Source organism: Apis laboriosa, unplaced genomic scaffold (genome assembly GCF_014066325.1).
Source record: "Apis laboriosa isolate Shangri-la unplaced genomic scaffold, ASM1406632v1 scaffold45_cov149, whole genome shotgun sequence".
Taxonomy (NCBI): Eukaryota; Metazoa; Arthropoda; class Insecta; order Hymenoptera; family Apidae; genus Apis; species Apis laboriosa.
The window spans coordinates 2,116,893-2,129,688 of record NW_025223361.1 but is presented as its reverse complement, the minus strand read 5'-3'; the positions used below and the strand labels follow the sequence as shown (position 1 = coordinate 2,129,688).

General features: G+C 25.1%; 1 protein-coding gene across 2 annotated transcripts in view; it reads right to left on the bottom strand.

The window, feature by feature from the left end:
* Positions 1–471: 471 nt before the first annotated feature.
* LOC122716442 (beta-1,4-N-acetylgalactosaminyltransferase bre-4-like) overlaps positions 472–12,796 on the bottom strand; it is a 107,113-nt gene continuing 94,788 nt past the window's right edge. For both annotated transcript variants that reach the window (XM_043939504.1, XM_043939503.1), the window contains 4 exons: positions 12,546–12,782; positions 3,766–3,949; positions 2,582–2,800; positions 472–1,650 (listed from right to left, as the gene is read on the bottom strand). In XM_043939504.1, coding sequence (XP_043795439.1) covers positions 1,512–1,650; positions 2,582–2,800; positions 3,766–3,949; positions 12,546–12,782 — 779 coding nt within the window. In that variant the 3' untranslated portion in view covers positions 472–1,511. The remainder of the gene's footprint in view (positions 1,651–2,581; positions 2,801–3,765; positions 3,950–12,545; positions 12,783–12,796) is intronic.

Sequence of the window (12,796 nt, the reverse complement as noted above, 5' to 3'; positions counted from 1 at the left end):
CATAATATTATTTATAATAATTAATTTATAAGCATGAAATGTTACATATAATGAACATAAATTAAATATTTTTGAAACGTCAAAAATTTATATTAATTTTTAATTTCTTTATAAATGACATATTATTTATTGTATTATGTATATATATATATATATATTCTCTATTTCAACCCGAGCATAGAAATAAATGCAAATTAATACTATTCTAGTAATTAAGAAGTAAAATAAGACAATTTTTATTTTTAATCGTTCAAATAAAAAAAATACAAATTTCAAATACAAATTTAAAAAAAGTTTTTGAGAAAAATATTTTTTTAAAATAAATTGAAAGTTAAATATAAGTACACGTCAATATCAAATTTGATCGAATTTCAAATTACAAAATAATATCATTTAATAAAATTAATAAAATAAAATTATCAATATACATAAATTTTTTATAAATATTTTGGAAAATACAAAAAAAAAATAAAAAATAACACTTATTAATAAACCACATAACAATTTTATAATATTTATACAAAATTCCAATGATTTAAAAACTATGGATATGTAATTAATAATAATTATAGTAAATTGATTTATTCTTGTACTCACAAAACTAACACTACTTTTTCACCAACCCAATTATCTTTTCGCAAATCACAATTAAAACGATGCCACGTCGGGATGTCGAAAATAAAAAATTAATATAATATATTTCTGTTCAATAGGAAAAATAGCGCAAACTACTACAGTACTCGAAGAAAGCCAACTACGATTGTGGGCTGAAACGTCAGTTACAAAGCTGTCCTAGATATGCGGCGTTCAACCGGAAACTCGGACTGCCACTGTTTCATGTTGTAACACGACCGGAGGAAGCCTCGAGCTGCTATAGTTCAGTTCGTACGTACACAGTATGTACATAGGTGTGTACATATAGATACAAATGTACTAATTATAATAGCAGAATACAGAAAAGGATTGGCAAAGTTTTTTCTGCCATTTCTCTTTACACGTTCGCTTTCTTTTTTTACTTGTCTCTTAATCACGCGCAGCATATACACACATACATACACGCATATACACATAACACGCGATACATGCATACACGCACGCGCATATCACTCTCCTTTGGCACGTTAGCTCATATGCTACGTTTTACATGATTTTTAGCCTATCGTTGCGATAAAAAAATACAAGGAATAAAAATATATCACGTAACAACGTCTCTCTCGTTCGTTATCGACGAAATCACGAGAGAAACAACTCGTCAGTATCCTAAAGCGGCTGGAACGCCATCTTCTTTCGACATTTTCACAAGTTCTTGGAACTCGAAGGAAAAATGTTGTTTCCTTTTTTTGCATGTTATTTTTCTTCCTTTCTTTGAAAAATTCTCTGCAACGTTGAGAATGCGATACGTACAGTGTAAACCTTCATTTTACATCACGATATTTCGCGTTAAGAATCGAAAGGGTGTTTTTTTAAGCTATTTCGATCTCTTCGGTTCGTTATCCGATCCAAGATAGCCATCAGCTAGGTTGCGGAGGTGTCAACTTCACCAAGAGCCACGTATACAATTTTGGTTTTTGTTTATCGATCAGCTCGTATTGAAGATTGCTCAGCCCATCCGTGGCGAATCTTTTTTTACCTGTTTTTAGATACTCGTATCTGCGAAAATTGAAAAATTTTAAAATAAAAAATTATATTTGCATATAACAAAAAATGATTTAAATTTCATTTTAAGGGATAGAAAATTTCTTATCTATTTTTGTGTTCATTTATTATATTCAAGTTTGAATCAAGTTTGAAAATATTTTCAATTTCAGGAATTTATCATATTAGTAGTGTATTAATAATTATAAAAATTATATTTTATGAATTACTTTGATCGCCATTGATCGATATAATATCTATCGATATAGTATCTATTTAATTGTATTTCAATTTTAATTGTGCATTAGATTTTGAGATTAACTTTGAATTATAATATTTAAGGATTTTTTTTCTAATTCTATCTTCTAACTTCTATCTCTTAAATTAATCTTTCTAAAATTATTCTCTTAAATTCTCTTAAATTAAATTAATTCTCTTAAATTCATTCTGTAATCATATATGTATTAACTTTGTAATTAACAACATTATGAAAAATAATATAAAATATAATAATATAAAAAATAAGGAGATATTAGAAAAAATGAGCAAAAATTGAACAGATTATGGAATCATGGCAATCAAAATAATCATACCAATATCGAATCTCATTATAGATATAAAATACTAACAATATTAATTGATAATATTCAATCAACATTTTTATTAATAAATATTAATAAGTGCTATTCATTAAAATAAGTATTAGTGAATTTTGATCGATGAAATCAGTGATATTATTTCAATACGATTCTTAATTCACATACATTCGCATAACTCTTAAACTTGTAAATTCTGAAAAAGCTTATTTTTTCCTATTCATTAAAAAAGAGACTATATTCATCAAATGTTTTTAATTATCATTAAAAAACAGCTAAAAATAAAGATAAAAAATATTGTGTCTCTTAAAACAAAAGTTTAGAAAACACAAAATGACTGAATAATTCACCTCTTTGGATTAGCCCTTTCCTTTTTGTGCGTAAGCATTTTATACCGTGCCACATTCGCCGGATATCGAGAGATATGAAGACCGTGCGCTTTGATTCGGTTCGCCATGTCGTCGTCCTCGCCACCCCAACCCCAGAATACATTGCTGAATCCGTTCACCAGTCGAAACTGTTCGCGTGACACTGCTGATACGCCGCCAAATAAATCGGCATATGGTAACCTATATAAAACAATAATGATGATATGTATTCGTAGTCATTTTCAAATGAGAATGAATTTGCAATTTTGCTATTACTAAGGATTTATAGATAAAAGCTGTGTCCAATAGGAATATTATTTCAACATTTGACTAGCTATTGAAACTTATCAATTATTAGAATTATCGAAAAACTATGATACAATTACTTTGATACTTTTTTCATTTTTATATATTTTAATATGATTATTATTTATATACATATTAATATGATTAATATTGTTAAATTGAATATATATATATATATATGTATATTTTTTTAAATAAAATTATTTAATTTATGATTTTTCATAAGAGATTAATGAAAGAACTAAAAAAATGTTGAATCAATAAAAGTAAAAATAAAAAAATTCTATATCTTATAATATAAAATATATATTAATATATGTTTTAAATAAAAACCTTTTAAATTATAAAAATAAATCAAACTTAAAATCAACTTAGTAATTTCTTAAATATTTTTATTTTTTATTCCATAAATAATATAAATTTAATAAGTGAAACTTTTTATGTCTATATTTAGAATTTAAACAATTTTTTATGAATTTTGATGCATTTTAATGTATCTTCTAATTTATTTTATCTACAATATAACTATTTTTATCATATAACTAATTAATAATACAATATAAAATTTTCGTCTTTTTTAATAAATTTTTCACTGATATTCAATATTGATGTATATATATGTAATTTATTTGAACATAAATAAAAAAAAGATCAAATGATCTTGATAAAAAAAAAAAAATAAATTTAAATATATCTCTCTTAAAAACTTATGCGTGTTTCTTTTTTTATTTCAAATGTGAATCATATAATGAAATAACGGAGCAACAATAATTATATAATCTAAAATTGTGAAAATTTTAAAATTTTGAAAACAATCTTAGTTGAAATTAATTGAATCAATTATTGATTCAATATCCCACCTATAATTGAATTTATCCACCGCGACAGACATGTGCCTCGGTTGCTCCGGACACGTGTACAGATTTCTATCATTTTCAGGAAGTAGGTCGACATCGTGAAAAATGAAGCAGTCGAAAGGTCGTTCCTTCAAGGCTTCCACGTATCCTACGTTCATGAGCATCGCGCGATTGAAAGCGTCACTACCTGGAAAACAAACAGAGTTACTCGATCGATCGTTGGTAAAGGTAAGGTAGAGAATTTTGAATGAATTTCAGGCGAATATCATGAATTTTTTTTCGTGATATATATTTTATTTACTTCTTGTGCATCTTAGAATAGAGGACACGGTTGAAAACTAAGCGTACCTCGATCAAAAGTTTCGTATCTTATCTCTTTACAGCGAGCCTCGAGGAGACTCGAGAAACTGGCAGAAAAAGTAGGCCGTAAGCTCTATCTTCAACTACACTCGTTTCACTATTCTTTCAACAATTTGCAAACGCACGCAAGCAAGCAAAATCATTGATACACACATACTCAATATTTTATATGTATATTCCTTTATCGATACCTCGACATCTTTACCCAAATTTTAAGACATAAGAGTTTTAATCTGTAGGTCATGATTTTCAAGGATGTTGATAATTTCGTTTGGAATCGAGGATTTTTCTAATAAAAGGACTTATTTTAATAAATCGTTTTTAATTAATTAGTTTAATAATGTTTTCTTAAAATTTTGTTTTAATATATAAGTATATTAATAAATATTAATAAATAAATAAAGGCAGTATTTTTTTTTGTTCGACATCTTTTTTGTATATCAGATATTTATATGATATTTAGTTGTTTGGAAGATTTTTGAAAATATTATATATTGTAGTAAAATATATTATCAACTAATGGTTTAATATTTTGAAGGCTGAAAAAAATTAAACGAGGCTAATAATTGCTATCTGGAATAAAAAAAAAAAGAGAAAATTTATTCTAATAATAGTTTTAAAGAAAAAGAAAAAAAAAAAAGAAAAACAGAATGATGAATATATTAGAAGTAATGGATTTATAGATAGAAAAATAAGAATAGTGAGAAAGAAAAAATTTGCAGTTGTATTATCAGAAAAACTATTATATATATACATTAAACTTTAATAATCCATATGAATTTTTTTATATAATTAAATTATTAAAATTTTAATTTTATTTGTAAAATGCTATCTAATATGAATATATTTCTTTCTTCTTGACTTATAAAAAAAAGATCCATAGGATTATTAAAATACATTATTTTATTTTCAAAATGATATATAAAAATAATAAGATTTTTTGAATATAATTAATGATTCAAATATAATAATATATAATATTGTCAATATAATAATATATTGAAAAAAATAAAAAAATTTAACTAAAAATTCTAAATATTTCCATTAATTGTTATAATTATTGTTAATTTTTTATGTATTTATTTTAAGAAAATATATTATATTTTATATCATATATAAATTATTAAAAAATAAAAAAGATCAATATTAATCAAAATATAAAACAAATTCTTTATCATATACACCCAATATAACCAATTATTACTTTACATATTTATTTTCAATTTTTTATAATATAGAAATTTATTTTTTTATACTATTTGCATTCGTAATTTTTTACACCGTAATGCAACGTAATATTTATTTTATTTTATCATCTCTGATCAACTAATATTTCTACAATCTGTTTATCTCTAATTGAATATTATTAAATTTATCAAAAAAATATTTCAATAAAAGTTGAAAGAAGTTTAACTTGACATATCATATCGTGCAAACAATTTTTTGTAAAATCTCCTGTTTTATTAAGGAATTATACTTTAAGAAGTACTTTTTTTTCATTCATTTCAAAACAAATTCAATGGAGTATTTTATATGTAGATATCTAACTAGATGAAGATGTACACACATCTAAATTGGTATATACGTTAAGTATAGATAGTCTTCGTGTCGCGCATATACACGTGCGATATATCGATGCATCTGGGTCAATCGGAGAACAACGTAACGCACGAGATCGTGTCAAATGGGAAAAAATATAGGGTCGTGGTTAAAGAGGAACTATTCTCAAGAACGAGATGTCTTGTTATCGATAATCCTCGCACTATTTATCGTGTTGTGAAAATCGTATGAATCAATGAAACCAATCGATTCCGATATTTCAGATGCAGTTTTTCACGAAAATATTTGAATATTTGAATATTATTTATTATAAGGAAATTATAATTTTAATGGAAATTTGTACGCATGCAAAACATTTATTAGATTATATATGAAACAAATTTCTTTGAATAGGTGAAATAAAAGTTTCAACACTTTTTTTATGTTCTGAATGCAATTTTTTTTTTTTTTTATAATAGAATGACAAAGCATTCTGAACATTTGCGATTTAAAATTTCGTTCTATTTCGTACTATTGGAGACTTTATTATTAATTTATTTTCATTTTCAATTAAATATTATTTAAAAGATCAATTGCGATCAACAATTAAATCCTACTTTAATTATTACTTATAAATCGAGATAAATATTTATTTTAATTGCTTATCGTAATTACTAATTATCAATCCATTCGTTAATCATTAATTTTGCCAATATTGCAATGAAATTTTGAAGCAAATTATTCGAATTTACATTAAATGAATATTCAAATGAGTAATCTCAGATCTCTCATTAAATAAATATATAGAATATTTCAAAACTTTATAAGATTTAATTGATGATTCCTCAGGTGATTTCGAACAACTTTTTTCTTTGCAAAAATTTTCGTTTTGGCCAATCATAGAGCGCGTAGATTTGTCGACTCGTTCTATGATTAGTAGTGTTGGCTATGTGTTACTCGCAAATTGAACAAACAATATATATCGATTATATGACGATTTATCAACTACATATACAACATTATGTAGTCTGTGATTGGTTTAGTGTTTTTTTTTATTAATAATTCATTAACAAAGCCGAAACGAAAAAAAATTTTTGGAAAAAATGATCTGATATCACCAAATTAAACTTTGTTGATCGACTTCTAGGATACATTACTGAAGCTATTTTTTCTTCTATTTCTTCAATTTTTACCTCTAGTAATTCGTCATTATTAACATTCTCAATATATTGAAAACTAAAGATGATAAAACCCATTAAAATTCATATTAAAATTCATTGCTCTGTGACAACAGCTGATCTATGGTTATAAATGTAAATGAAATCTTTGTATTTATTATCATAAAGAAAACTCTTCGTGCTTCAACCTTCAAGTTTTATCGACTAGACAGACTCGCAAAACGAAGTTCGCATCCTCGAGACGATTGTTTAATGGAAGACCACTAATCAATAAACTCGATTCGATTCGCTTGGATGCTCGCGTTCTTCGAATCGACAAAGAAGATTATTAATGTGATTCGATTCTATGGATACAACGACGGCAAAAAAATATTACTATTTCTTAACTGAAAAATAATAATTTTATGTCGCTTTATAAAAGTGTTATCCAATAGTTTATGAATGGCGAGTTTTTTTTATAATATTCTTGCTTTTTTTCTAAAGGAATAAAATGGAAAATTAACACAAAAAAAAATAACAAAAAAAAATAAACACAAACTTTATTATCATAGAAATTATCAAGGCTTTGAATAAAGAGAATTATTCTAATTCATATAAAATATAATATAATTATATGTAATTATATTAAAATAAATAAATGTAAGAAGTTATTAATTAAAAATAGAGATTTTTTTAAAAAATAGTTTTATTGTGATTTTTTTGAGAGTTGGAAATAGATTAGAAACTTATAAAGATAATAAGTTAGAACAAAATGTATGGGAGGAAAAGAGAACTAATATTAGATAAATAACTAATATATATTGTGAATCATAAAATCAATATATTGTTTTGTAAGTAAATTTGTTTTAACAAAAGTTGTGTTTCAGAAAAAGTATCTACTATTTCAATAAAAAATTTGAAAGCAAAGGTTAATGGATTATGTGCATACATGAAGCAGAAAATCTCTTTGAGAAAGTGAAATTAATCCTCAAAGTTTCAACTTTTTTTATATATTTTTTTAAAAACGTAATTTCATCTGGGACTTTTTTAACAGAGTAACAAAGCATTAAAAATTGAATATTTATTTATTACAGAATATTTGTGAATATATTGTGAATATATTGATTTTTAAAGAATATTATAGAGATTAAAGCAAATAGAAAAAATATTACTTGAGGCTTATTTAATAAAATATAGGTAATTTAAGTTTGAATTAGATGAAAATTATTTATATAATAAACAAATTTTTGAGATTATTTATTTTCAATAAACAAATCTTAACAGACACTTATATATACTTTTATGTTTATTTTAATAATAATAATCTCTAAAATTTATAATATAAAATTAAAAAGTATTATAATATAATAAAAATAAAAATAAAAAACAAAAAAAAATTAACAATTCAAAACTTTTGCAAGATTTCTACATTTGAAAATTAACAGATTCTTTTTCATTAAAAAATAGATTACATAAGTACAATTAAATGATTTTGATTCTTTCATTCTCTATAAATAAAGATATAGATACTCAATTTCTCTATACACAGTGTGTTAATATTCGTGGAAAATCTTTGAAGTTAATTTTAAAAAAAAAGCAAAAAACAATCACAAAAGATGATACAAATATATAAATATCGGTTCAATTTATTTATTTAATCATAAGCAATTTCATTTTGTTAAATGAATTAGATGAATTAAGAACAGTGTGACAAAGACAAAATTGCCCTCACTTCATCTTTATCTCTGTTCGCATAACATTAATTAAACATTTATTTAGAACTTAATAAACAAACCTCAACCGATATTTTTACAATTCATCAATTTCTTCCTTTATTTTGATCGAATTAGAATCGAATTCTTCGTGTTTCACGAATATATCAACACCCTGTAGATCACGTCCATGATGCCACGTCATTCGTCGTTTTAAACCTTTCCTCCGGGGTTTCACGACAAGGAATTTCAGCGATGCGACATCGAATGAATCGCGCGCGTTAATCTCTTTTACGTCACGATGATCTAAGCGAAGGGGAATCACAGAAACACCAGCGAATTAATTTCCACATTCCGATAATAACCGCGACTCGGTCATAAAGAGAGAGAGAAAGAAAGAAAGAGAGNAGAGAGAGAGAGAGAGAGAGAGAGAGAGAGAGAGAGAGAGAGAGAGAGAGAGAGACAGAGACAGAGAGAGAGATATGAAGAGACTAGGACTCGAATTATAAAGGAATATTTAAGGAATATTGAAATTAAATCCGTACAAAGCAAGTGTATAAATCATGTGCAGCATCAATAACGGGCGAAATATGCATACATTCATTTTGTCGTTTTGGCAAATCGAGACATCTCTCGAATCTTGTGCAATTGATACCGCAATGCGGCACGTGGCGGCAACAGCTTCTCTCTCGTCTTTGCGATTAGGCTTTAATCTCGCTTGCGTAGAACTACAGACTATTGTTATGAATCGACTATTCCGAAGAAACAAATTGACATAACACCTGGATTAATGGAAATGAGCAAAAATCTAGAATAAGAATTTTTTTTATTGCCTCAATCTATTTTAACTAATTATATATATATTTTATAATTATATTATATATAATTATATTATAATATTTTAACTAATATCGGCAATGGCGGGAATAAAATGTGTAGAAGTAAATAACACACAGAATATTAAATTCGTGGAATATTTTTGAAGAGTTGATTCCAGAGAGTCCATAAAAAAGAAAAAAAAATTGTATGGTTGGTATGCAAAAATATCGATTGAAGATTATTTACTATTCATGTTATAAGCAATTATTATGTTATATTATAGGATTTTTCTTATTATCTTTGTTTCATATAATGTAAATTTCAATTGCTTAATAAGCAAATAGGTATCAATTGATCTTTTGTATACCAATTTTTGTATTTTTATCTCTTTAAAAAGTTCCATGGGATTATTATGTTAACATCCACATGAATTTTTATGTAATTACGAGAAGAGAGTATTCGCAAGTATTTGTTTTTCATAAAAGAGTATCACTATAATTACAAGAATATGTAATGAGATGTTCGAGTACTCAAATAAATTGAATAAATGACCACATCAATAATTTATAATTGTATCAGCAGAGAAAAATTTTTATGATGCATCCTAAAGCTCGTCGTTATTTTAACTTATTTTTCACTGACATACTATTCTTTTAAAAAATAATACTAAAAAAACTCAGATTCAAAATTTAAAGTCATATGAGAAATAAATTTCAATTCCATTTCATTTAAGTATACCACTATGTGATGTTTATCTCATAATCAATAGCTCTATCTAAAACGTTATCACCATTTTTCGAAGGTCGTGATATCTAGCAATGGTTTTTCGAAGTGTACACAGTATCGAGAGATCGGTTGCTGCCATTAATCGTGATTCTCGTGAAATACGAAATGCAGCTTATCGGCCATCGTTGTTGTATCGTTGCCGAATATCGCCACATAACGAATTAATCCGTTAAGACCCAACGAAACGTTTCATTTAAAGCTAGTAACTGAAATCGGGTCTGTGAGATAACCAGGCAGAAAAAATTGTCCAAATATCTGAGAGAAAATATACGAGTCAGAATGACAAATCGTATTGTACATTCACGTAAAAATATGTTTCATATGGTAATTTTATTTTTTATGCACATAGGAATATTTGTATTTTTTATATTACTATGTATAATGTAAATATGCTTACAATATATATATATCACATAAAACATATTTGTGAGATGTACAATTATGACTGATGTTGACATTTCCCATGAATTAGATATTCCTTGATATTTTGGATAATTAATGTTGAGATTTTTAACAAATGATTGAACAAGAAATATTTATAAATCAACTGTTGATATATTGAAACGAAATTTTAAGAGAATAAGATAAAAAAGATAAGATATTAAAGATAGATATTAAAGATAATTAGATAATTAAAAAAAAGGAGCTTTCTTTAGTTTCACTTATAATTTCTTTTAATCAATGTATATATAGATTAAGTTCTGGATCAAGTTCTTACATTATAATATCTATTAAAACAACATTGTAATAATATTTTATTTCAATTAAAATAATAGCAATAGCTTAATTAATAAATTTGAATTATTTATTGATTTTTCAAATACTCTTCATTCAGGTTATATGGACCAAAATTGATAATAGTCGAATATGTAGTATGTAGTCGAATCTGGAGAGTAGCCAGATTGAAAATAAACTTCTTATTTCAACTTAATTAATTTTGGCGGTAATTTTAGTAGTATAACAGAGTGTTATTAGGTTGCAAAATAACCGTTTTGGCCATGTTGACATTCTTATTTGTTACATTGCATATTTTTTGTCGTTATATTCTACACTGATCGATTTATTTTCCTATAAAATAATGATTAATTTTTGAAAAACAAGATAAAATTCATGAGAAAATAAAATAGCTTATCAATATTTATACACATGATATGCAAAAATATTCAAAGAATAATACGCATTATGATATTTGAAAATCTTTTCTATTTTTTATACAGTGTAAATTAAGATAAATAGAATTAAGGATTATTTATTAAATTATAAATTATTTAATAAAGTAATATGAAATATGATAAAGATAGAATGAGTCTATCTTCGTTTCGCTTCATGTAATGTAAAATTTAAATGATATACAAAATGATATACAAAAAAAGCACAAAATATTCAAATAGTATTCAATATTCAAATAATACATATTATAGTACTACTTAAAATAAAAATGAATTTCTATTTAAACTCCATTCTTTTGATTAAGTTCATACATTTTATTTTGCATAAATATCTATTTATCAACATTAAAAAACTATTCATAGAATTTATTATTAATAGTAAACGTTCTAATACATAATTGTAATGTATTTTTTAATATTTTAAATAAAAGAGAATTTTAAAAACTTACTAAATATTTTTCTCATAATTGTTTCTTCTTTCAATTAAAATTGAACAATATTAAATTTCTAAAAATTTGAATTATTTATAAGATAAAATACATTTTTATAAAACATTATAGATAAATAAACATCCCTCTTTAAACACTTCTTTTGTATAAAATAAAATCAGTCTAAGAAACCAAAAAGCCAAAGGATTAATTTTTATTTTGTTTTCATTAAATTTATATATAATATTAAATTTATATATAATAAAGTTATAAAACTTCGAAATTTATATAATTTTTTACTATTATAATATAATATTTATTACTATTATTAAATTATTACTATAATTTTATACTATTATTGATCTTAATTCGATAGCCAATATCTGTATTATTACAATATATTTATATTACATAAAAAATTTTAAAGATATTCAATCTATCTAATACCAATAAATTTATTTAGACCAATAATTTTTACGTACATACGAATGTCTGATATAAATGAAAGAAATACATATAATATCGTTTTTGAAAATTATTGATAATCAAATATTTTAAATATCCGAATAGTATTACAGATTTAAATTTTAAATTAAGTTTTAACGACTGTAAAAAAATTAAAGGCAATATCCAACACAATATCCGTGCTAAACGAAAGATCAAAAATCATTAATTTTACACAATATATATATTTATTTCTACGTATTTCGATAAATAATAAATAATCATATATAAAAAAAAATCACATTATCTCACTGCTCGGTTTGGATAGATAATCGGGAAAAAAGCGAAAAATGCGAAAGAGATTCTCACCTTTCTGCTCGATCACAAATATTTGATAATCGATCTGTTGGCGAAGCAGCATCGGATGAAGATTATAGAGCAAAGTTTGGAGATGCTTCGGTCGATCGCGAAACGGAATGATGATGGCTACTCGATGCCTGGCCGTGCAATTTGTTGGACAACCTTTGCCGCCGGGCTTCACCTCGGTGAACGTCTTCTCCATCACCTCCAACTCCGGGGGTGATTTGCTAACAGTCAGTGGGCCAACTGCAAATAATCCA